Here is a 26465-nt window from a genome sequence, read left to right on the forward strand (position 1 = left end):
TGAGGGGGCGGGGAAAAGGAGACAGTAGTGGTCTCCTATTGGCTGGTTGCCTAATCTTACGGTCCGCCTGATTGGGCTTGTGGATACCCCCGTGCGCATGCTCTTTGGGTGTTCGCGTGCGGGATTGGTGAGCCCATGGTGTTCGTTTTCCTATTGGCTAGCGTCGGGGTGGGCGGGGGATGAGCGGGGAGATTTGAATTTCAAGCGATTAGCCTGGCGTCAGCGGCGGGCTGTTTTTTGGCAGAACGGTGATCGCCCTCGGGTTGTGGAGCCTGGCGTCAGCATGTCCTTTCCTAAGGCGCCCCTGAAGCGATTCAATGACCCCTCTGGTGCGTACGGGGCAAGAAGCTGGGGGAACGGGAGATGCCTTCATCCCCAGACCCCTCCCAGTTCCCCTTTATCAATAGCCAGTTAGTGACTTTAGGCCTGGGGTGGGGTCCGTTCAGTTGCTTCATTTTTCTGCACTATAAGCTAAGCGTTACCACATGCCAAGCGCTCTTCTGTTGCTATGGATACAGCAGGGAGCAAAGCAAAGCCCCCTGCCCTTAGAGCTTGCATTTCAATGGGGTTTGCCCTCAGTGATCAGTGCTGTGAGCAAACTAGATAAGGGTGAAGGACATGGGGACCTGTCTGGAGGACCTCATGATAAGAACATTTGATCATTGCCTTCCGTCTTAACTTGTGGGTTCCTTTTGGATATTCTATTGTCATCAAAGAAGGGAAATTGGCAGAGACAGTTGATAGGTGTAAAGTTATGGCAGTAGCACTTACTGAAAACTACATAGTTAAAATATTGGCAGCTAATGCGGACAGTACCCCCAGGCACCGTATTAAGTCTTTACATTGATTATTGGTTCTTTAATTCCCCACCATCCCTGAGAGGTAATCCTATTACTCTTTGTTTCTTGATATGAAGACTGAGACTTAGATTTGCTCAGTGTTGCACAGCCAGACAACCGAATTGGACTCTCCACGAGTCCATCTTGTACTCTGAATCATTGCAGTGCATAAACACCAAAACCAGGAAGCCTTGGGTGTGGTTGATATGTTCTCAGCATTGAGCAGGTGTAACTGTGCTGGAGCTGTGAGAAGGTCTTCTCTGCCTCACCCTGCTATCATAGATGAGGAAGATAATGTTGTCCTCATTTTACATGTGAGGAAACAGAAGGTTTTTGTAACTGTGTAGAACAACAGTAGTGGGAGAGCTGATGTCAAAGCTCATGATCCATACATTATATGTGAGAGTTAGCCAGGCAAAATGGAAGGTGTGTTTTCTATTCTAGGTGGAAGAAATAGAAAATAAAGAGGTCTGGAAGTTCGGAGAATTTGTTCAATACAATGCATAAAATGTTTTTTTTTTTTTTTGCACATAAACATTGTTTGCCTGTGTTAGCTTCTGGTCATTGTTGATTAGGTCATTTCTGGTTAGATATAGGTTGTTCCAGAAATTTGTGGTATCTTCCAAGACATCCCATACTTTTTGTCTGAAGTTTCCTCTCCACAGATCTTTAGTAAGTTATATCTGGTATGTAGGATACTTAAGTGTTAATAGGAGACTACCTAGAGCATGGAAATGGCTTGCGCCACAGACTCACAGAGAGTTCCTTAAATATACAAACTGGATTTCAAACTAATTCCTAAATCACAGTTTCCATAACCATCAAATTTGACTCATAAGTCTTTAGGGAAGAGTTTTTGTTAAATGTGGTTTTAATTGTTCTCAACTAACTTTATGCTTAGTCATTGGTGACTGTCCCATTTTTGGTGACCCTTGTCCCCTTTGAGAGTGTGGACATAAAGACAAACTAGAATACTAAAATTCAGCTTTTTTTTTTTTTCTGCCTGCTGTGCCAAGTGTAGAGCAGCAACCTAAGAGCAAAGAACAAAGGAAAATAACCATGGATTTTGCAGCCTTCAAACCCACTTCCCCCAAAAGACAAAACTAACAGTAGTGGTGACAGTTTTCTTTGAAGTCTCCTGTTTGTTTTAAAATATGCAATGTGTTCCTCCACTCCTGCCATCCTATCCCAAATGAATGAAATGGGTGATCTAAGACATGCCACGCTAAGCCTGACTTTAGGGAACCCTCCTGTTATCCCACCCGTCACCCCAAGGTGTGCACAGTGAGGTGTGAGAAATCTGAGCTACCCAAGATATGTGCTCTTGGCTAAGTCTGTCTTTACCTAAGCTACCCAAATGAATTCTAGCCCTCATTCTCTCTTCTAATTTGAAACCTGCAATCCCTAACCCAAACCCTTACAGTTAATACTTTCACTACGTCCAAGGTGAGAATATATCTCTATCTGAAAGCTCCTAGGACTAGAAACTTTTTGTCAGTATTTATATATGATCATTGTTCCAGATAGAGGAATGGGAACTTAAATGTATCCTTCATATTTTTAACAACCTGCTTAAAATGAATGAAAAAAAATGATGTTAATACTTTCTCATTATGTCCAAGGTGAGACTATATCTCTATCCAAGATTTTTTTTATATCTATGCATATAACTGAAAGAGAATTCAAAACAATGCTTCACATTATTGCATGTGAATTACACTGATATTTTCTATTGTGGTCCACTGTTTGCTAATGCTAATCAAGATCTACCACTTGCTTTGAAAATCTCTTAGGGACCAAAAGAGTTGCCTTGGAATGGTCATCTTCCCTGCCATCCCTTTTTATTTACATGAGATTCTAGGCTGTAGTAAACAGCTTTTCAGAGATGAGTATAAGTATGTGGATTTCTAAAGAGCTAAAACTTTATGCCACTTGACATTTGTATTGTTAAGTCCTGAAGGCCAGATGTCAAATCTGCTATGCATATGCACCCTGAAATGCCCTTAATTTGGGTCACCAGTTAAGTGAGGTTACCTAATATGAATTTCTGGCACATAGAATTGTAGTCTGTTACAGTTTGCACTTAGTGTAGTATGACTTTGTAAATTTCCTGAATCTCAGTTTCCTTCTCCATAAATTGTTGTATAGGGTTTTTGTTAAATTGCTAAACATTAAATAAGATATCTGTAAGATACTTAGAATTTCACTTGGCACCTAATAAGTGCTCAAAAAATTCAGACTGCTCTTAGTGTTGCTGCCAGTACCTCACAATGGCAGTTGGTGTCATCAGTAGGACTGCTACATTGATATTAACCAGAAATAGATAAATTTTTTATTCCAAGATAAATCCCGAGGACTGGACTTTTTTTTTTATTGCTTTATTTCTAGAATCTGATGATAGTCACCTCAGTGACTTTGAACAGAGTTGATACCAGACACTTATTTTCTTACATTCATTCCTTAACAACAAAGCCACATGACTTGTTTTTGTCTGATGCTTATCCCAAGCATCAGGCCTGTGTTCAGTTGCCTGTGTTCCTTCAGGCCAGTTGAAGTAACAGATAGTGACACTGTTCTGCATAGAGAGAATTCTTTTTATAATATCAGACAGATGCTCTTTGCATTTGAAAAAAAAAAAGATGCAGTCATTAATGGCATTTTTACATTTACAATAATAAATTCGTTTTATTATGATATTTTTAACTTGCATCATAAGTAACATTTTAATTGTCTTTATTTTTATATTCCCCCATTCTTTTTAAAATTTTTTAAAATGTATAAATATATATGTTATAATTGTTCATTTTTGTACGATGTATGCTTGTATGCTTTCTCCTTTCAGATGTTTTCCTTATAAAGTTCCCACTACCAATTCACCCATGAACCATCACCATAGACCATTTTGCTTTTCCCTTTTCCCTGTTTTGATTCTGCTACTTCCTCCTCCCTTGCAGGATGTCTGATTTATAGTTACCTGCTAATTTTGTTATTGTTATTTTTTTCCTGATTCCTTATTTGTTTCCCCTATATTCCTCCTCTAAGTGAAACCATCCGATATTTTTCTTTTTCCTTCTGACTTATTTCATTAAGTATAATCTCTACTAGCTGCATCCATGTTGCTGTGAATGGCATGAGTTTATCTTTTTTGATTGCAGAATAGTAATCCATTGTGTATATGTACCACATCTTCTTGATCCAGTCATCTATTTTGAGGCATTTGGGTTGTTTCCATATCTTACCTATTATAAATAGTCCTGCAGTAAATATAGGGCTTCATGTATCCTTTTGATTTAGTGTTTTCATCACAAGTAACATTGGATGAGATATTAATGCTCATGTTTCCTCTTAGGCTGTGCTCCATCTCCAGGTGCTTATGACGTGAAAACTTCAGAAGTTTTAAAAGGACCTGTATCCTTTCAGAAATCACAAAGATTTAAGAAACAGAATGGTAATGGAGCCCCAAAAGTAATAAGGGCTATATGATCTTATAAGTGTTAAAGTTATAAATGAACATTCCAATTTAAAGATGGTATAGAATTGCTAAAAAATGTGGAGATACAGTTATCTTTTTTTGCATGGAAGAACTGGAGTATAGGCCAGACGTACAGGGGGGTGAGAGGATTCACCAGAGACAGAGTGGGGAGCAGAAAAGGCTGATTTACTGAAATACACTGCTAGGTCACCAGAGAGGCCCTATATTTAATTTTTAAATTTTTATTGAAGTATCAGTTTACTGATAAATACTTACAGCATTATTACTCCATATCTGTATATACTCCACATTATGATGGTGAATTTCCTTATTTGCTAGAATTTACAGAATGGTCAAGTACAGAATACTGTTTTACACTGTTTTTTAACCAGGAAAATAAGTAGAACATTCACATAGTTGTGTTATTTCACTTTTGACAATTACTTCAAACTTTCAGGGGATACTAGGAAAATCAGGGAAATGTCAGATGTAAATGTCAAGGTAAAAAATACCTTGCAACTAATGATTTGGAAATGTACAGTCAAGAAAAAAATAACTTGGACCTCCCCTGTGGCGCAGCGGTTGAGTGCTGGGTTGCGAAGCTGCCCGCAGCCTCTGCAGCGCCAGTTCGATCCCCGGCCACCGGGCGAGGGTCCCACATAGCGTGCAGACCTCCGCTGCCGCCCGCTGCTCCCCTCAGCAGTGTACTTCATCAGTCTGTCTGTTCTGCTCCCTGCTCTGGCTCTGGTGAATTCTCTCACCCTCCTGCACTTCTGACTGTACCCAGTGCTTGTATAAATAAATAAATAAATCTTTAAAAAAAATTTTTGGAAAAAAAGAGAATAACTTTATATTGTTTCACAAATAGTCACAGTAAGATATTTAGAAATTGTGCTTTTTCTCTGGCTCACTATGCAAGCACCAAGAATGATCTGTACAATTCATTTTATTGCAGAATCTCAACAAAGCCTTAATGTTGACAAAGATACTACTCAACTTGCTTCAGCAAGAAAAGTTAAGACTTTGGGATCAAAGGTGAGGAGCTCTTAAAGCCTTGCTGGTTTATCTACTGTCTCATCAAAAACATTTCAGCAAGGTATTCTATTTGACTAGAATCAGTGGTGTCCACAAATGAAAGTTATAAGTAAATCTGTAAATTAATGATAGATTATCACTAGGACTCTTGCAAGCTTGACATTTCTACCTCTGACATTACTAAATATGTTGTTTAAATATTGGTCAGAATTACAAAATTGTCTCTACTTCTCATGCTTTGCTGTGTGTGGATAAATTTCATAATACCTATTATGACCTTTAAAATTGTATGAGGCTTTGGTTTGTTAGTTGTCATTGTTTGAGTTGCTTTCTTCTTGTACATTTGTTTGTGCGGGAGGAAAGTTTGATGAAGAAAAAGGAAATGATCATTTTAATGCCTAAAAGAAGTTCGCTACTCAGAAACTGCCAAGAAGTAGTGGAAGGTTAAATACGTAGTATCTTTGTGCTATTGCTTGTGCAGGAGCTGACTATTGGTGTTTTTATTAGGTCACCAAAGCAACTTGTACTTTCATAAGTGGTTGCAGAAATTTATATTTTAATGTGAAGAATATTCAGAGTTGGGAAACCAAAGCTAAAGATTAAAGTTAGATTTATTTATTCATTTGGCAATAACCTAAAGCTCTTATTCTAAAATATTGAACACTTGACACTGAAGAACTACTTGTTGGGTATGTGAATCTGCTTTTTATGTAAATCTATGTTTTGTGAAATCTACATGTAGATAAATATTTCTGACAAAAACTTAGCATCTGAATTGCAATGTGCTATAAGTGTAAAATACACTGAAAATTTTGAAGACCAGAAAAAAATATAAAACAGCTCTTTTTCTACTAATTAATTAGTATTATATTAAGTGTTATGTTAATTATAGTTAATATATTAATAAAATTGTGTTATGGTGGGAAGCACTAATGTAGATGCTGTTAGAAATTGATGTAAATTTCTTAGCTTGATTTTTTGGAGAAATATCTGAAATTTTAATTATAGAATTTATAAATCCTCTTGGGTAACTAATTAAATAAGTTTGTATAGAACCCCAAAATAATAGACCTCCCTTGAGAGAAAATGCTGTCAGGCAGGAAATTAATAAGCATTAGACTGGTATGACCATCCCAACATATATATAGATTTCACTGGGGATATTTATGCAGATAGAAAATATGCTGGTTTTGGCCACTGTTTCAGAAAGATTGTTGGATATAAAAAGATATAGTGTGAAAAGTGTGCCTTTCCCCTACTGACCCCCCGACCATGGTAAGTTTTTATAATGATCAGTAAATCACCTTCCCTTTTACATGCAGCTGAAAAATAACTTCAGGCTAGGGACGGATCATTAGTTGGGATTATCACTGATTAAATGATCATTAGTAAATTTGCCTATTAGGGAAATTACATATAGAATACCGGGAAAACACAGGAGAAAACTGACATCTGCCTATCTCTGCTCAGGAAATCCCTCCAGTCAAAAGCATCATGTGTGTTGTCCTTTTATCTCCAAAGTTTGCAGCTATTATTGCTTCTCCTTTTGATCTTCTTTTTGCTTCCCAGTGCCCAGACTTCCACAGCCTTCTCGCTCAGATACCATGCTTTTGTATGCCATTCTGAAGAGCTTCCATGGAGCTTGCTGAAGGGAAGACACTGCCTGCTTTATATTTTCTCCTGTTTTGCTATCTTTTCAAGCCAGGAGTGCTCTTATTTTGGAAATCTCTTTTTTTAGCTTGTTGCACTCATCTGCAGGCACTTGGTCCTCGAATTCTTCAATCTTAATTTCTGTGTCATTAATGAATGATTCCTTCAGCCATATTAAATGCCTCAATGTGTTACTTCCTTTACTGGTCTTCTTCAGCATATTTCTCTGCATTTTTAACCTATTTTCCATATCATCTTTGCTTAACCCACCAGAAGACTAGATCACAATCTTATCTTTGGCATCAGTGTCAAATGTCACTTCAATCTGAGGGAGTCCACAAGGGTCTGGGGGAATTCCAGCCAAAGTAAACTGTATAAGAATGTCCTATTTAAAATAAGCACTATGAATGAATTAAAAGCAGTAGTTGTACTTTTTCAGTTTTTCCTTTATTTCTTTCATCTGTGTTTTCTTCTTTAGATGTTGAATAAGTTTCTCTTTTTAAGATTCTTTTCTTCCTGCGATGGAATAATAAAATATTCAATATATTGCTGTTTGATGTTAGAAAGGAGATAGTTTTATTCTGAAGTTCCACCTGCCCCCTGCTCCTCCCACTAGATTTGTTTAAAGTTAAAAAAAAAAACAAAAAAACTCCTCTGTTGGGATAGAGCCTTTTAAATTTTAAGTATTTTGAGATTTAAAGAAACTTTTCCTACATTTACCAGATAAATCACTCACAAAATGTTTAATAAACTCAGTGAAATATTTAAAATAGAAAACTGGAACAATTTCCTGAAAGCTAAAAATCAAATTTGACTATTGTATCTGTGGCACTTAAATTTGTTTACCCTTGTTCTTTGACTTTTAAATAGAAGAAATCTCAAAAGAATGATAAAGATTTGAAGAGTTTGGAAAAGGAGGTAAGAAATACTTTCAATTTATTGGAAATGAATGTGTTTCATAATGGTAAGAATTACTTAGAATCAAGAGCCAGGGCCTCTGTCCCAGTTTGAGGAGTCATGTAGGGAGGCAAATAAGTTATCCAGACCAGTGCCAACAGGGTAACTGTCCTTTAGCTTGGATGCATGTTTCAGAGCCTGGCCTGTCAGTGTGGTGCGCTGCACAGTCAAGTATGTCACATACTAAGGGACAGATTGAAGATAACCCACTTCTTGAAAAACTGGTGACAAAAAATAGTATGTTACAACAAAGTGTGAATCAAATATTTACATTTATCCACACACTCCCTATATCTGAATCTATATGTTAAGACAGTGACTAGCTGGAGGATTGCTTGTAAAGCACGAGATCATAGTAGATTTGTTGGAATGTGATGTAGTTATTCTCATTAGATGCATTCCTTTTCACCATAAATGTTTGCCTTCCTCCAGATGAAATGACCAGTGTTGTGTTGTCCAGTGTGGTAGCTACTCACCTTACCACATGTGGTTATTAAAGAACTCAGTTTTCCAGTTACACTAGTCACAGTTCAAGCACTCAATAACCATGAGGGGCGAATGGCTATCATCACAGACAGTGCTTTCCAACATGTCTGATATGTCCATCAAGCAGAACTGATCTAAAGAACCCGTTTGATTCCCTAGGCAGGCCTAAGCTGGTTGTGGCCCGCTTTGCTTTTCCTGCAGTCTCTTTTTTCCCATGTTTCTTTTGCTAAACAGCTGTTTTTCTAATGGACATATTCTCCTTTTTTAAAAGATTTATTTATTTATTTATACAAGCACTGGGTACAGTCAGAAACGCGGGAGGGTAAGAGAATTCACCAGAGCCAGAGCGGAGAGCAGAACAGACAGACTGACGAAATACACTGCTGAGGGGAGTAGCCGGCAACTGGAGAGGTCTGCGTGCCATTTGGGACCCTCACCTGTGGCCAGGGATCCAACTGGCGCTGCAGAGGCTGCGGGCAGCTTCGCAACCCAGTGCTCAACCGCTGCTGCGCCACCGGGGAGGCCCAGGATATGTTCTTTTGATATTCAAATTAAAATTTTCCATTAAGCATGATTAAATGTTAAATGTTGGGACCAAGAATATGTTGAGATACTTTTGCAGATCTCTGTCTTGGTTGCTCTGATCCTTGTATTTATATTAAAAATACGGGACTTTTTTTTTTTTTTTTTTTTTTTTTTTTGAGGATTTTTGCCTGTGATGTAAGAGTTAATAGTTAGAGCTGTAGTAGCTTTGTCTTGGTGAGATAGCTGCTAAGTGGCAATGCCTGGATTCGAACTGGTCGTTTTGTCAGTTACTTGAATCTGTTAGGCTAGAGGTTTTTGACAAATAAAGCTTTTCACCCCCATGCTATTTGTTGTTTGTTGAATTTGAGCTAGATGTCAACATTTAAAAGTAAAATTACATGTGAAATAAATCAAGTTTCTGACCCCCTTTTCCACATGACTCCCCAGAGTTTCCCCAGTCAGACCAGTATTTGCTCTTTAGCCCTTACATGGCTTGAATTTTCTTAATCTTATCTGCTTGGCCAAATAGGTGTTTGAATTTACAAAGAAGCTTGATCTCCTTTGACTGCAAAAAATATATAATGTAGACAATCTTGGTCTTTTTGTTTTTTTTAACTCTGGAATTCCATGCTATAGATATTGGTTATGCACCAATAGTATAAACATAGAGAATTTTCTGTTAAGGAATCTTAAAGCTTTTAGTCGCTAACATCTAGGTCACAACCGTATATTTAAGTGGTGCTTGATCCATTTTCAGTAAGCTTAAAATACTGAGATTAGTATGAACACAAACCCATTAAGAAAAGTAGAAAATACTTTTCATGTGTTTTCAGTGTATTTTCTCATACTTGTATACACCAAGTATATACACCAAGTAGTTTGTTTTGGTAGGTGTTCTGTATATATTCTCATGTTGGGAACAGCGACTTAGATATGTCAGCCGGTTCACATTGGTGAATAGTTTTCTTCAGATCTTTATCTATATTGATATTTTTGTCTGCTTATTCTGTTAGTTACTGAGAGAGGTACTTCTAAATTTTCAACTCTACAGGTTAGTCTTCTTTCTCCTTAGTTCTGTCAGTTTTGCTTCGTATATTTCTTTGAAGACATGTCATTAGGTGCACAACAAATTTAAGATTATCTTCCTCTTCAAATGATCTTTTTATTTTAAAACTCCTTTTCTATCACTAATAATACCTTTTGCTTTAAAGTCTACTTTATATGATATTGACATGGCCATACTTTGCTTTGGTTAATCTTTACATAGTTAGTCATTTACAATTCTTTTATTGTCAATTGATCTATGTCCGGATATTTAAAGTATTTATTTTGTAAACATCTGGGATCATTTTCCTTCGGTCTGGAGAATAACCTTAAGTTTTTCTTGATGTGTAGGTCTAATGTTGACAAACAGTCTTAGCTTTTGTTTTTTGTTTTGTGTTCTCTGAAAACGCCTGGATTTCACCTTCATATCTATACGATTTTTTTCATTTAAAGTAGATTTTTATATTGGCAGATTCCCAATCCCTCCCACCGCCCACATACACATACTCAGATTTTAAAGGTGTTGTTTCATTGTCTTCTGGCTTCCCATTTTCTGTTGATAAATATGTGGTCTTGGTTTTGTCAGTCAGCACAGCAGAATTGATGGTTGATAGGGCCTACTATATCCTACCCAGAAGTCCAGCTCTGCTTTCTTGAAATAGAAGAGACATTTAGCATTTCAAACCATAATTTAAATTCATAAAATTAGAACCAAAGCAAAGGATTCTTCTAGGTAGGAACACTATAAAAGTAAATAAACAATTTAATTCCACCTGGAAATTTATGGAAATTAAAATCCTCTGTTCTTAAAATGTGACACAGATTTTTACCATGTATTATACAGTAAATATGAGTGTTCAAATAGCTTGTGAATTTGAAGGATCAGTGAACATCACATCAAAATCAGTTTTCCAGAAGCTCTGATGGTTGGTTTGCAGCATCTCCTTACCCTGGCATTGTGTCAGTGAACCATGATCACTTTGTTTCCATCCAGATTCGTGTTCTTATGCAGGAACGTGGTGTCCAGGACAAGCAGATCCACGATCTGGAAGCTGAGTTGGAGAAGGTGGAAGCAAAACTAAATGCTGCAGTCAGGGAGAAAACATCTCTGGCTGCAACTATTGCTTCCCTGGAAAAACAGCTGATGGACTTAGCTAAGTCCAATGAACTATTAAAAAATAAGGTATCTGAGTCTCATGATGACACATTGAAATAAATAGAGAACATGTTTTTTCTGATATAGTATTCTGAGAATATTAGGGTCTAGTTTTTATCCATTTTTCTTCACTAAATATACCTGAAACATTGAGTTGCTTACAATAGGAATTATCATTGTATCTTTTTTATGATGGTTCTTGACATATAAGATATGATTACAAGCAAACACGTTAATTTTTCATTTTCATGTCTGATATTTCTTCATCCTTCTTCAAAGTCACCCCAATAAACACCATTAATAAAAGTTATAGAATTTACATCTAAAATTTGTTTAAAACAATCTTTCTGTGAAATAAGTAATAGAATATCAGCAGGCTTCCTTCTTATATGTTTTGGAATGAAGTGGGAAGTGAGTAAGTTTATAGACTAAATGTGTTCAATAAATAAATTGTGTGTATCGTTACTAATATATTAATAGATCTTGAAGGATTTAACATGGTGCTTTTTACAGGGTCATCCGTTTACAGAGCAGAAGGAGACTCTTGGTCACTGATCAGTTTAATCAGAGATATTTATTCAGGGCCTGCCCTGTGCTAGGCTTTTTGCTTACAAATGGAGTGAAGATGCATAAGAATTAAAAGAAATCTCTCCAAGAAGCTTGTTTTAGAGCTTTGCAATATATTTTCCAGCAGATAGAAGGACGTGACCAAGTTACTTTCAAAAATACACCAGAAAGTCACATTAAGGAAAAAGAAGAACAACAATAGGATTGCACAATCAGTAATCACACCAGAGAGTACAGTGGAGGCAGATAATAGCACCAATCAATGTAGAATATTTAATATTTAATATGACTTGGCAGAGAGTATTTCGGAAATTTTTATCTTCTATTTTTGTCCTCAGTTTTCTGAAAATGGTAAGAAGAACATGAACATCTTAAGCCTAGAGTTGATGAAACTTCGAAACAAAAGAGAAACAAAGATGAGGGTGAGTAGTTCCTCAATAAGTGTGCTGGGTCTGGGCCTGGGTACTGTACAACGCCTCATTTCCTAAAACAGGCATTTCTGTTCCGTAGAGTATGATGGTGAAACAGGAAGGCATGGAAGTGAAGCTGCAGGTCACCCAGAAGAATCTCGAAGAGTCTCAGGGGAAAATTGTACAACTTGAAGGGAAACTGTGAGTGATGAAAGGAGAAATAATTCTTGATTTACTTCCCTCTACTAGTATTTTTTCCTGAGACTTTAACCTTTCCTTAATTCTGCTTTTCTTGCCTCTTTCTGCCCTGATTATTCCCAAATACTTTATACTAAAATAATGTACATAATCTTTCTAATGGCGTTACCTTACAGAGGTCTTAAGGCAAACCAAGAGAAACATAGGTATAGGGAGCTGTGCCTAATGCACAAGCCTAGTCTTTAATTATAGAACTGTAATTTACATACACAGATCTAAGTATTCATTGTGATGACCTTTGGCAATTGTACGTATACACCTGTGTAACTACCACCAAACATGAGAGAGACTATTGTCACCCCTCAGAATGTTCAGTCATGTACCTTCCTGCTCCCCTGCCCCTTCCCGGGTAGTGCCCCCATCCCTGGAAATCTGTCTCTGACTCCCATCATCATAAACTAGTTTTACCTCTGCTGGATATTTATCACACCATGTATGCACAGGTGACTTCATTAATGCATTTTTGAGATTCATCCACTCTGTTGTATGATAACTTGTTCCCTTGATTTCTGAGCATACTCCCATTATATGACTACGCCTCTAATTGTTTTCCTTTCTACTGTTGATCAACATTTGAGTTTCCAGTTTCTGACTAGTATTAATCAGACTGCTATGTATGTCTTTTTGGGAATGTGTGTTTTTGTTTTTCTTAAGTAAATACCTAGCAGTGGAAGTCCCAAGGCATGGACTAGTGTATGTTTAAGGTTTTCAAAAAGGCAGAATGCTTGGACTGGTCTACACTCCCATTAGCAGTTATAACAATTTCTTTTGGTCCACATCCTCATCAGCTTTTGATAATGTGGGTCTATTTGATTTCATCCAATAGACAGGTATCTCAGTTGGGATTATAATTTGATGTTCTTCATGTCAAGCATCTATTTATGTGTTTGTTGACAGTTCATACATATTTTGTAAGATGCCTGTTTTAATAAGCTTCATGCTTATTTCTTTAATTCAGTTATTTGGAGGAGGTGTACATTTGAGAAATTGAATATAAGGCAGCCTGGAACAAAGAATTATGGTACCCAAAATATGCTCATGTGGTGGGTGAGAAAACCCAAAAAGCTACAAAGTATTTTCTAACACTTGGGATGTTGTAGATGATGATTCTTATCATCATAGCTCTTTTTTCTGAATATATTTGGAAAACGTTCTCATTTAAAAAAAAAAAACTTGAATGTACTATGTGCATTTACGAAATTGTCAACTTGCGGGGTGATCTAAAACAATAGTTAGGAGTTTGGCCTCTGGAGTCTGCAATCTCTAGTACAGAGTAAGCATGATTATTGCATGTGCTCATGTGTGCTTTTTTTTTTTTTTTTTTTTTTTTTAGTGCTTCAATAGAGAAAGAAAAGATTGATGAAAATTGTGAAACAGAAAAGCTCTTAGAATACATTAAGGAAATCAGGTAATATGAACAGTAGTTTTAAACCAGGCCTTATTATGTTGAATAGTCATAAATCACCATTTTCATCCTTTTTCAATCTGTCTTCCCTATTCTTAAATAGGGAATCTGTCTTCAATCTGTCTTCCCTCTTCAAAATAATTTGTTTTAATACAGTTGTGCATCAGATCAAGTGGAAAAATACAAACTAAATATTGCCCAGTTAGAAGAAAATTTGAAGGAAAAGAATCATGAAGTTTTAAGCCTAAAGCAGACCCTTGAGGAAAGTATTATGTTGTCTAAACAAGCAGAAGATCTGAATGCTAAATGTCAGCTGCTGGAAGAAGAAAAAGGTAATTTAGTATTTACACTTTTAGTTTCTTTAGGTAAGTATTGAACTATGTCTCTTATTTTAAGAAAATGACTGCTATGTCAAAACAAGTTTTTGAAATTATGTAAACAACAATAAAAAATTTGGTTCAATTAATGACAAATTTTATCTTCTATATTATTTACTCTCTATTTCTTTTTTTATGTTTAATATGATTTATTTTATATAATTCTTTTTTTTTTTTAAAGATTTATTTATTTCTTTCTTTTATGGAAGAACTGGGGTACAGATCAGAAGCGCAGGGGTGGTGAGAGAATTCACTAGAGCCAGAGCAGGGAGCAGAACAGGTAGATGGACCAAAGACACTGCTGAGGGGAGCAGCGGGCGAGGCAGGAGAGGTCTGCCAAGCCATGTGGCCTGCTCCCTGGCCGGCGGGGAATCGAACCAGTGCTGCAGAGGTTGCAGACAGCTTCGCAGCGCGGCGCTCAACTACTGCGCCACCGGGGAGGCCCTGTTTTATATAATTCTTATGTCATTTTTCTTTTTTACACAATGTATGCATTTTCATTTTGGTTATAATCCCCTTTTTCTTTCTTGCTTATTTCACTGAGCATGCGCTCTTCCAGCTCCATCCATGTTGCTGCAAATTGCATGAATTTACTCTCTATTTCAAAATATTATGGTCTTGATTGAAATACATTAGTTGTATCATTCTTTACTTCCCTACTGGGTGGCCATTTAAAATTGGTGACTACATAGTTTATTTATTATGTGTATTTCATTATATAGCATACAATACATATGCTGTTACTTATAGTACTGCTCCAAACTTCAGTCATGTGTTCCCCTTTGGAAATACCAATCGGGTATACCATACCAGCAGCAATATGATGGGTTTCTGAAAATTAATGTTACTATTGAATTACAGCAATTCTAATGTTTTCCCTTTTATAGCAGACCTTATCAACAGGGATAGACAACGGCAGGAAAATCTAAATTCTGAAATGCAAGACTTAAAAGAGAAGCTTATTCTTGAAAAACAAGAGCATGAAAAGCTACAACAAAAAGAGTCACAAATGGAATCACTTCTAGAACAAGAGAAGGTAGTTGACTGCAAAGTTTTTGAAAATTATCATTTTTTTTTGCCATAGTTTCCTGTGTATCAAAAAAAAAAAATTTCATTTGTATATCTCCTTCGATCCAGCCATTCTATTTTCAGAATCTTATCCTGAGGCAATAGTCACAGAGATATTATGTTCACCACAGTATTGACACTATGGAAATATTATAAACAACAGATGGAGCACTTTAGAAAATCATTGTTAAAAATGTCCACCAAGGTTCTTGTTTTCGATCACTATATAAGAACATCTAATTCCCTGAGAAACAAAAATGACAATTATTTTCAATCCACATTGCATATTAATGAGGAAAAATAGTCCTATAAAAAAATGGGCATAGGATGGAAATATATCATCCTCAGAAGCAGAAATCCAGATGTTCTACTCAGAAGGAGTCTGGGAAATGGAAATAATTTTTTTTTTTCACTTATGAGATTGGCACAAATTAAAACTTTTTATAAAATAACACAATGCTGAGAGTTGAGCAAATAGGTACTCACATGCTCTGATGAAAATATGTGCTTGGGCTCCTGCAGTAATTCCAGGAAACCAGTAGCTCTGACTACAATGACTTGAAGATCTCAACCATTATCTTTGTTTTTTAAATATCCTTTTCATACATATATCATTTTTTTAAAAGATTTATTTATTTATGCATATAAGAACTAGGGTACAGGCCAGAGGGGTTAGGGTGAGAGGAGAGGACTCACCAGAGACATAGTGGGGAAGAACAGGTGGATTGACTAATATACTCTGCTGAGGGGAGCAGCGGGCAAGACAGGAGAGGTCTGCTGCACCATGTGAGTAGCTCCCTGGCCAGGGATCAAACTTATGCTGCAGTGGCTGCGGATAGCTTCATGGGCTGTGTCTTAACCCCTACTCCATCAGGCAGGCCCTATATCATTTTTTTAAAACACACATAAATACACAGGAAAAGAACAGATGGCATACCAAATCAGTGATTTTCTCTAGAATGAGCAAACTTAGATTTGTCTAAGGAGCAGTCAAAAGGCAATTTTCACTTTATTTGGAACATTGGCATTTTTCACATGGTAATTTATTTTTGTATTATAGAGTTATAGTTATTTTATATAACTAAAATCAGATACTTTTATATAATATCACAAGACAAGTATACGATAAAAGCCAGTTGTAAGATAGGGTTTTAGTTTTATAAGAATGTGTGTGTGTGTGTGTGTGTGTGTGTTGCAATGAAATAAGAGTGAAATAACATCACAGTGTTACCAGGTATAGGATATTACTCATGACAAAATGAAATAAATATGGTATTTCTATATATTTCAAATTTCCTTGATGTTCTGGAACTTAGTTTTCACACTTTGTTTTCCTATGCTGCTCTTTTGCTCCCAGTAAAACCTCACGGTATCATTACACACTATTTGATGGATTTCTCTTTGGCTGCAGGAATTGTCCTCTAGTCTCCAGCAGAAGCTATATACTTTTCAAGAGGAAATGACTAAAGAAAGGAGTTTATTTGAAGAAGAATTAAAGCAAGCACTAGATGAACTTGATAAATTGCAGCAAAAGGAGGAACAAGCTGAAAAACTGGTCAAGCAGTTGGAAGAGGAGACACAAGCTAGAGCTGAAGAATTAAAACTTCTAGAAGAAAAGCTGAAAGGGTATGTGTTAATAGGACCTGAGGTTTACTTAGGACTTCAGAAATTAAAGTGTTTTCTAGTACATTCTCTTAATATTCTATCATCAGCTCTCATTCTATGCAAATGAGCAAGGATGGAATTATAAGTAGGGGACACACAGGGAGGTAGGATATACATACAGACAAGTATGATACCCAAAGTCAGAAGCTATGCCATTGTATGCCACTGAATATTTGAAAGCCAGAGTTTATTTTTTTTTTAAATAAATTTATTTTTTATATTCCCCATACCATTGCAACCCCCTTATTTTGACCCCAATCCCTCCCCTCCCCACCCCCACTCCCCATAGAGTGTCTCTGGTTCATAGTTTTTTGTTGATTTTGATTTTCACTTTCTTATAGTTATTCATTTTCCTGGTCCCTTATTTAAGTTTTCTAGATTCCTGCTATGAGTGAGACCATCCAGTATTTTTCTTTTTCTTTCTGGTGAAAGCCAGAGTTTAAATTAAAGATTATTTTAATGAAAAAATGACCAAAAGTTTGTATTCCTTTACTCTTAGGTTTTCTAAAAATTATTGGACATTAGTATTACAGAAAAAATGGGTCTAGCAAAAAATCCAGTGCACAAAGACTTTCATCCTTTATTTAACAAGAAACCTTCCTTTTTAAAAAAAAAGATTTATTTACCATTTATTTCCTTTTTTTTTTAAAGATTTACCCTTTATTTATACAAGAACTGGGGTACAGGCCAGAGGCACGGGAGGGTGAGAGAATTCACAAGAGACAGAGCAGGGAACAGGATAGGCAAACAGACCGAAAACACTGCTGCTGAGGGGAGCAGTAGGTGAGACAGGAGAGGGCTACCGTGCCATGTGGGTATCTCCCTGGCTGGCTGGAAATTGAGCCCATGCTGCAGAGGCTGCAGACAGCTCCACAGCCCTGCACTAAAACCTGCTGAGCCCCGGGGAAGCCCCATTTATATTTTTTTAAAGATTTATTTATGCATACAAGAACTGAAGTACAGGCCAGAGGTGTAAGGGGTGAGTGGATTCACCAGAGACAGAGTAGGAACAGAACAGGCAGATTGACTGAAATACACTGCTGAGGGAGAACAGCGGGCGAGTCAGGAGAGGTCTGCTGCACCATGTGGGTAGCTCCCTGTCCAGGGATCGAACTTATGCTGCAGTGGCTGCAAATAGCTTCATAGGTTGCATCTTAACCCCTTGCGCTACCAGGGAGGCCCTGAAACCTTCCATTTTTTGCTTCTATGTACATAGTATTATTTTTATGAGAGAGCACAAGTACTTGGGAGGTAGTTATCAAAAACGCAAAAAATTTCTAGCAAGGAACCATGGTCTAGACATGAACCTACATAATTGCAATGTTTCTAAACTGTGTTACTGGTTGGATATTTTTGTCATAAATTCTTTTTCTGTTTTCTTGTGATGAGAGATTTAAAAAAAGAACACCAAAATTTTACATATGCCAGTTTGTTCTGGGAACAGTACCAAAGTATAATTAGGGGTATTATTCTACACTGTAGCCAGTCTCAAAGAACAGGCTCTTTAAAACAACTGAGTGATTGATCTAAGAAAGCTGAGACAATGCTTTATTATACTCAACAAACCCTGTCCAGTTCAGGAGATAAGGATTTTATTACTGAATCTGCTTTTTTCTCTTTGTGTGATTCTGAGCAAAGCAATCTTCATTTCTTTAGATTTCTACTTCATAAGATATAAAAGTTTTATGAGCTCTTCTCGAAAGTTCTTTCCAGACTAGAAATTACAGGCTTATGAGAAAAACAGAGTTGAAAATAATTCCTCCAGGGGCAGGGAAGAGAACATTTTTATATACACCATTTACTAATGCTTGATTGGTTTTACCTGTGTTGTATATATTTTTGAAATCCCATACTCATTACAGAATGAATTTGATCAGGTCTGTTTATCTTGTCTCTGTGTTCAACTTTGGTGAATAATACTGCTTATTTGTAGTTTTAGTACTGTATATGTTCTTTTGAAGACCTCTTAAAAGCTCATGCTTATCTAAAATATTTAATCACCATTTTGTTAATATATAATAGTGATATTTCACAAAAATCCCTGAAATTTGTAATATACATTTATAAAGATGATTTTAAAACTATTGTGCTTATATAAAATAATCCAGTGAATGAATTCTTGAATCTTTGAATAGAAATTTACTATGTGGGCTATTGATAGAATCAGAACAAATCTGTATGTTCATAACTTTTTCAAAAGAAGTTTTAAAATGTAGTATCTTTAAATGAACTTAATATTTCTTAAATGTCTAAATGCAGACAAACTTTATTCAGTCTTTTTAACCAGTAATCTGACATTTTTTATTCTTTTCTGCTGCTAAGATTGTGTTTGAATCTTCCACACATTCTTATACACACACACACACACACACACACGCACAAATTAACTACATAAATACATAAAGTATCAAGAAACAAATTTAGAATGAAATAAATTAGGATGAATACCAATGTTAAATGACAGAAAAGATGAAGCCAGAAGATAAGTTAGTACATAAGTAAACATGCTACCAGAGGTAGATTGTCAATTTAGACCTAAACTGTCCAATAGCTATTACTAAAATGAAGATCTTCATAGGATTCATACTGTTAAAGGAAAATACTGATGTCTTGGGGTAATGATTTGTTTTGTGTATGTGTGTGTGTTTGTATTTTTTTTTTTTTTAAGATTTTATTTATTTATATGAGAACTGAGGTACAGGCCAGAGGCTAGATAGGAGAGGTCTGCCGTGCTATGTGGATATTGCCCTGGCCAGCTGGGAATCGAACCTGTGCTGCAGAGGCTGCAGACAGCTTCACAGCGCTGCACTCAACCCACTGTGCCACCAGGGAGGCCCTGGGGAGGCCCCTTGGGGTAATGATTTGCATTTTAACTTTTAGTTGTTCCTTTCTCTTTAGGAAAGAAGCTGAGCTGGAGAAAAATAACTCTGTGCACACTGAAGCCATGCTGTCCTGGCAGGAGAAGTTGAAGAGTGCAATGCAAGACCTTGGTGATATTACTGCTCAGTTTGAGAGGTATTTTTCCTGGGAGCCCACACTCTCAAATAAAATGTGAATGGGGGGGTATTGAGGGAAATCTGTGGCAAAAACAATCATACAGACAGAATGATTGGCATTAGTTTAAAATCCTTTATGCCAACTATAACTATGAATGGGCATTTAGTGATACCTGGTAACGTTTGTACAGAGAGAAATTTTCTTTGGACTTCCTGCACTCTCACACTTTGGACCTCCTGCACTCTCAAACCTGGTGTCATCCTTTTCGTTAGAAAGATTTCAAAGGCTTTTATCTCCCCTTCATCAAGCCTATAAATGTACCTACAGTGTATTCATCCTGTCTTCCCACCTCTTACAGATGAATTGTCCCAGTTTTTAACTGCTAGTGACCTCACCCCATCATTTATCCTTTGTCTTCTATCATTTTCAAGCTTTCTACTAGAATGTCTGCTGTCGATAGTAAAACATTTTAATGTGCCTTTAATTTTTTGCATTTTTTTAAATTCCTTGACCCTTCCCCACTTCCTTCTGCAGCTATTCAACAGCACCTCTCACTCCCAACACCTTTATTACCCCCAAATTCTGCTCCGCTCCATAACCTGATCTCTTGGTAGAAGATTGTCTAGCTACTATATCCACTTCCTCACTGCCTGTGCCATCTGGAAAAAAATTGCAAAGGATAGTATAATATAACAAACAGCTCTGCACCTCACATCAAGAGTATGTTAATAGTAGCATTTTTATTTTTCATATTTACTTTAGATCATTTCAGGGAAGTCTCTTTTTCTTTATATTTAATAAATGCAAAAAACATATAGCATATACAAAACTTCAAAAGCATAAAGATAAATTCAACAAGCATGAGTCCATAAAAGACAACCAATAAGACAAAAGATTTTCCAACAGTTGGTATCTATATATAAGTTCCTCACCAGCCCATCTTCAAGCCTTCCCCCAAAAGATAACACTGTCTCAAAACCTGCATTAATGTCCTCATTTTTTCCTGTGGATCATTTTGTAACTGTATATATGCAAATACCATATTATGTAATTTTGCATTTTTCTGAACTTTAAAAAATGTCATCATAGTATGCCACTTCCTGGAAGGTTCTTTCTATGCTGCAATATGAATGTTTCTGGGATTGAATTACATCTCCAGAGGTTCTTTGTTCATGGGGACCGCTATAGAATATTTGATTTTATCAATTTTTTCTCTAGTGTTTCCAGGACATATGGGGAATGTTTAAACACCTTGAGTTTCAAGAACATAAAAGTATTCACCTATTTTTCTTTTAAAAGGTTCAAGCTGTCACTTTCCATTTTTTTGAGCTATCTAGAACTGATTTCTCTACGATGATGGAAGGGTCAAATGTATTTTTGCTTTTCCATATGGATAAGCAATTGCCTTGCACCCATTTACCCCTTTGTTGAGATCTGTTCTTGCCTGTAATTAACTATGTCAAAAGATCATACATACTTCAAATAACTGTGTGTACTTTATTTATAATTTATATCAGCATACCTGTAAATTATCCATATCTATAACATTTGTAGTGCTGTTTTGAACTCTATAAAGGGATTTCCCTTCTTGCTACTTTGAAAAATAGTGTACTGGGGGAATTTTTACTCATTCCTGACTTTGCTCCTCATCAGTCAGCTAATAACATTAAAGTGTGTTTCTTCAGGCCAGCTCCCTCATTTCTGCTCTGTACCTATGTATTCCGCTCCCTACCTGACACATCCAAGGAGGTATCTCACTGTCATCTAATATAAACCTGTCCAAAACAACTCTTGGTCTTCCTTCTCTTCCGACCTCTAGTCTCATTCTGTTTTATCTTGGTCGACGATGTGTTCATCCTCCCTGCTTCTCATTCCATATATCTTAGGGTCATCTTTGATCATGTTCTCTCTCTTTCACCCAACATCCAATATATTTCTTAAATTTTTCATTCCTGCCTCCAAGAGATTTTACAGCTTTCTGTTGCCAATTCCTGAGTCCAACTCCCCTTTATCACTCAGCTGGGTTGATAGTCTTCTCATCAGTCTTCTAGTTGTGCATTCCAGTCCCTTCCCCAACAAATTCTCCTCATTGCTCCAGAATAATTTACACACTTAACATCTTTAACATGTCCACTTTTTCCACCAGGTTAATCCAAAGTGATGCCTGGCCTCATGCCTTTGGCTTCTGCTGCTCTTATTCATTAGCCTCCAATGTTATCCCTTAATGGATGGTGTCCTTCCTGCCTCTGAGCACATATCCCTCTTTTCCCTCTAAAATACTTATCTCTGCCTAGATAACACCTAACTCTAAGTGCCTTAGAAAGACCTTTTCTAAATCACTAACAAAAATATAGGCTTTTCTGTTTTATCAGCTTAGGTGCTCCCTTCATAATACTTACCACAAATTTAATTATAAATATTTTCCATTTTGGGAGACCTGGCGAGGCATTTCCTCTCTTCCCCACAATACTATAAACTCTGTAACCAGTAGTACAGAACTTGTAATGTCTTGGTTTATGCTAATTTTCATATTTGATGGTTGATTTTTTTCATCTCCATGCGTACTTGCTGTACATATTAGGCATTTGATTTTATTCCTTTGAATAAACAGCATATGCCATGTATGCTCTTTTTTACTGACCTCAAAACATTGAATTCTTACCTGTGTGTATATGCATAAATATAAAATTTTGTTTGTTTTACCTAAAAGTATATAAAATATAAAGTAATCAAGGCCTACCCCGGTGGCGCAGCAGGTTGAGTGCAGCACTGTGAAGCTATCCACAGCCTCTGCAGCGCCGGTTGGATTCCCAGCCAGCCAGGGAGCTACCCACATGGCGTGGCAGAATTCTCCTGTCTTACCCACTGCTCCCCTCAGCAATGACTTCAGTCCGTCTGCCTGTTCTGCTCCCCGTTCTGTCTCTGGTGAATTCTCTCACCCTCCTGCATCTCTGGCCTGTACCCCAGTTCTTGTATAAATAAATCTTAAAAAAAAATAATCAGCTATGTACTTGTCATGCATACAGTAATTCAAAGAAAACTTTAACTTTTTTCTTTTATTAAGCTATAAAACATTAACAGCTAGTGAAATAGAAGACCTTAAGCTGGAGAATTCATCACTTGAGGAAAAAGTGGCCGAGGCCACGAGGAATGCAGAAGATTTACAACATCAGATGTTGGCAACTGAGAGCTCAAATCAAGAATATGCAAGGTAGGTAGGAAATATCAGGCCTGCCCACACCTAGGACCTTAGTCTTACTAAGAGAGCTTAATGTTACTGAAAGCCAGTTATAAAAGGATATATGGAATTATAGAGCCGGGGCTTCATTTTGGTGATCTTAAATAGCAAATTCAGAATATACTCAGTTAAAAAAGTATAATCCTGAAGAAAGAAATAAGGAAAAGAAAAAAGATCATTAAATGACTGAAATACATAGTAAACTCCTCTCTCAAACCTAAGGATGCTTCTAGATCTGCAGACCAAATCAGCACTTAAAGAAGCAGAAATTAAAGAAATCACCGTTTCTTCTCTTGAAAAAATAACTGATTTGCAGAACCAACTCAAACAACAAGGTGAATCCTATAAGAAACAACAGGAAGAGGAAGAAGCAAGGTAATCTTTAGTACCTTGAGTGCCACGAGACTTTTTTTCCCCTAATACATAAATGTTTTTTTAAATTTGATTTTCTCTTACAGAGAAACCAGAAAAGAAAACACAATAGCAGAATTAACTGAGGAAATGAACAAGTGGCGTCTCCTTTATGAAGAGCTATATAATAAAACAAAACCTTTTCAGGTTTGTCAATTAGGACTAAACAGTTTCCTTTTTTTTTTTTTTTTCCTTTCTTTCCTTTTAAAGGAAAGTACTTTTTCTTAAAGATTTATTTATTTATGCATACAAGAACTGGGGTACAGGCTAGAGGTGTGTGAGGTGAGAGGATTCACCAGAGACAGAAAGGGGAACAGAACAGGCAGAGTACCTGAAGTACACTGCTGAGGGGAGCAGCGGGCAAGTCAGGAAAGGTCTGCCGCACCTTGTGGGTTAGCTCCCTGGCTGGGGATTGAACTAGCACTGCAGAGGCTGCGGACAGCTTCACAGTGCTGTGCTATACCTGCTGCGCCACCAGGGAGGCCCAAACTTGTGTTTCTTCTAGGAATTCATTTTGTTCCCCTATACAATAACTAAGTTTTCCTGAAAAATCTTTTTGCTATGCATTTTCAGTGTGCTAATTTAACATCTTATTAAAGAAGGCTTATACATTTTATTTAAATTTTGTTTGTCAACCTTTTTAAAAAAGATTTATTTATTTATGCATACAAGAACTGAGGTACAGGCCAGAGGTGCGAGGGTGTGAGGATTCACCAGAGACAGAGTGGGGAACAGAACAGGTGGATTGACTGAAATACACTGCTGAGGGGAGCAGTGGGCAAGTCAGGAGATGTCTGCTGCGCCATGTGGGTCACTTCCCTGGCCAGGGATAGAACTCCTGCTGCAATGGCTGAGGATAGCTTCATAGTGCTGTGTCTTAACCCCTTGTGCCACCAGGGAGGCCCCTGTTTGTCAACTTTTTAATGTAGCCTTTATAACTTAAAAAAAAATACTTTCTAATTTAGGGTTTAAAGTTAATAGCAGACTCCTTAGAGTGAATTTTGTGTAAGGGATCAATGTAAATTTTTGATGCCTATTTTGTCTCAGATGCTTTTATCTGTCTCAGTATTTTTCATATTAATGCACTGATCTTATTAAAAGCAAAAAAGTCAAATACTAATCTTGGCACATAAAATGTGGTGATCCAGATGATATATGTTAGACTGACAAGCTGTCTTTTTTCTGTTTTAATGATCTTTGACATGAAAGACAAAGGAATTTATGGGAAGTCCCAAGAATATCTCAGCACGATCTAATTTTGTTTGTTTTTCAACTTTCTTTTACTTTAGCGTTCTTTACAGCTTATATGATACAAGTAAGATTTAAGTCTTAACTCTCAAAAAACTCTCTTTCAGCTACAACTGGATGCATTTGAAGCAGAGAAACAGGCTTTGTTGAATGAGCATGGTGAAGCTCAGGAACAACTTAATAAACTAAGAGATTCCTATGCTAAATTATTGGGTCATCAGAATCTAAAGCAAAAAATCAAGCATGTTGTGAAATTGAAAGATGAAAATAGCCAGCTCAAATCGGTTTGTAAAATAACACTTTGTTTTACTAAAGATATAGGATTGGGTATTTATTATTCTAACTGGCTATTTTTTTTATTTGCTTTTTAAGTAAAATTAAGGATGTTTATATTGGGGGATATTAGTATATAAAGAAAAATACATCTGAGAATTACAGATTTGTTTTAGGGTGTTGACCAGATAGATATTTCATGTGTTCCAGCTCCTTCATTAAGGTATTGAAAATTAGTAGTGTAATTCAAAGACTTCATAAGCTTTACATATCCATTTTAGTTTGCAAAATATCAAAGTCCTGGATGTGAATAAATACCATGAAGACAAGCAATGTTCATATAGTTAAGCATTTGAGTTTTTTAATAGCTTTATTTTTCTTACATAGGAGATGTCAAAACTCCGCTGTCAGCTCACTAAAAAAAAACAAAGTGAGGCAAAGCTTCAGGAGGAATTGAATAAAGTTCTGGGCATCAAACGCTTTGACCCTTCGAAAGCTTTTCATCATGAAAGTAAAGAAAATTTTGCTCCCAAAACCCCATTAAAAGAAGGTAAGAAATGAATAAATGTACAGAGTGTCACTTTTCCTTTGGATATGCTTTGAAGCATTTAACAAGTTCTCCATTTTAATGAACTGTGAGAATTTGTGGACACTTTCTGATGTAAAAGAAATTCTTACTGAGATCTTTGCATAAAATGCCTTTTCTTTCATCCTCCCTTGCTCTCTCATTTCTGTATATCTAGATCCCATCAGTCATCAAGTCCAGTTCAAACTACGTCTTCTTGGAAGTCTTATCTGATCTTTGTTCCTGCCTTCCCTCTATCCAAAACTATTCCTGCTAAATTACCATTAGCAGTTTAACCTAAGTATCTAAAGAAAGAAATGTAGATTTTCTTGACTGTGATCTTTGCATCTTTGGCAATAAGTCACAACCTGTCAAGATCATGAAAGAAGAAATACAGGCAAAACTATGTTACAGAATATAAGCACAGGTTAAACTGTCTTACAGAAGATAGCAGTCACCTGTTTTTAGTTTCTAGTGACTGATAAGTTTGTTTTAGAATATTAATACCTTTTTATTAATCCTTCTAGGGAATACAAACTGCTACTGAGTGCCCATGGAGTTTCCAGAATCATGCAAAATAAGCCTCTGGAAAACCTGTTGAAGATGATTTTATTCTTATTATTTGTGATGTTGTTGTGTTATCATTATGATATATATTCCTTGATGTTGTATTTAATAGTAACTGCCTATCCTAGGTATGTGAAAGGAAGTTCAATGTTTATACTACTGTGTCTTCTGAAATGTTATTTGCTCTTATCAGTACCTCCTCCTTTATGCTCACTTTTATCACCTCTTGCTAAACCTTCTCACTGACTTTCC

General features: G+C 36.5%; 1 protein-coding gene across 1 annotated transcript; it reads left to right on the forward strand.

Annotated features, from left to right (window-relative positions):
- Positions 1-283: 283 nt before the first annotated feature.
- On the forward strand, positions 284-26193 carry HMMR (hyaluronan mediated motility receptor; the record flags this gene model as incomplete). Its single annotated transcript, XM_084242424.1, has 18 exons — positions 284-329; positions 4189-4287; positions 5267-5346; positions 7867-7914; positions 11003-11191; positions 12070-12153; positions 12242-12342; positions 13733-13807; positions 13961-14136; positions 15069-15217; positions 16661-16875; positions 19813-19929; positions 22976-23122; positions 23372-23524; positions 23608-23707; positions 24916-25092; positions 25469-25631; positions 26174-26193. The coding sequence occupies 18 exons, from the start codon at positions 284-286 to the stop codon at positions 26191-26193; spliced, it is 2139 nt and encodes a 712-aa protein (XP_084098550.1).
- Between the last annotated feature and the right edge of the window lie 272 nt (positions 26194-26465).

Source organism: Talpa europaea (genome assembly GCF_964194135.1).
Source record: "Talpa europaea genome assembly, chromosome: 9".
Taxonomy (NCBI): Eukaryota; Metazoa; Chordata; class Mammalia; order Eulipotyphla; family Talpidae; genus Talpa; species Talpa europaea.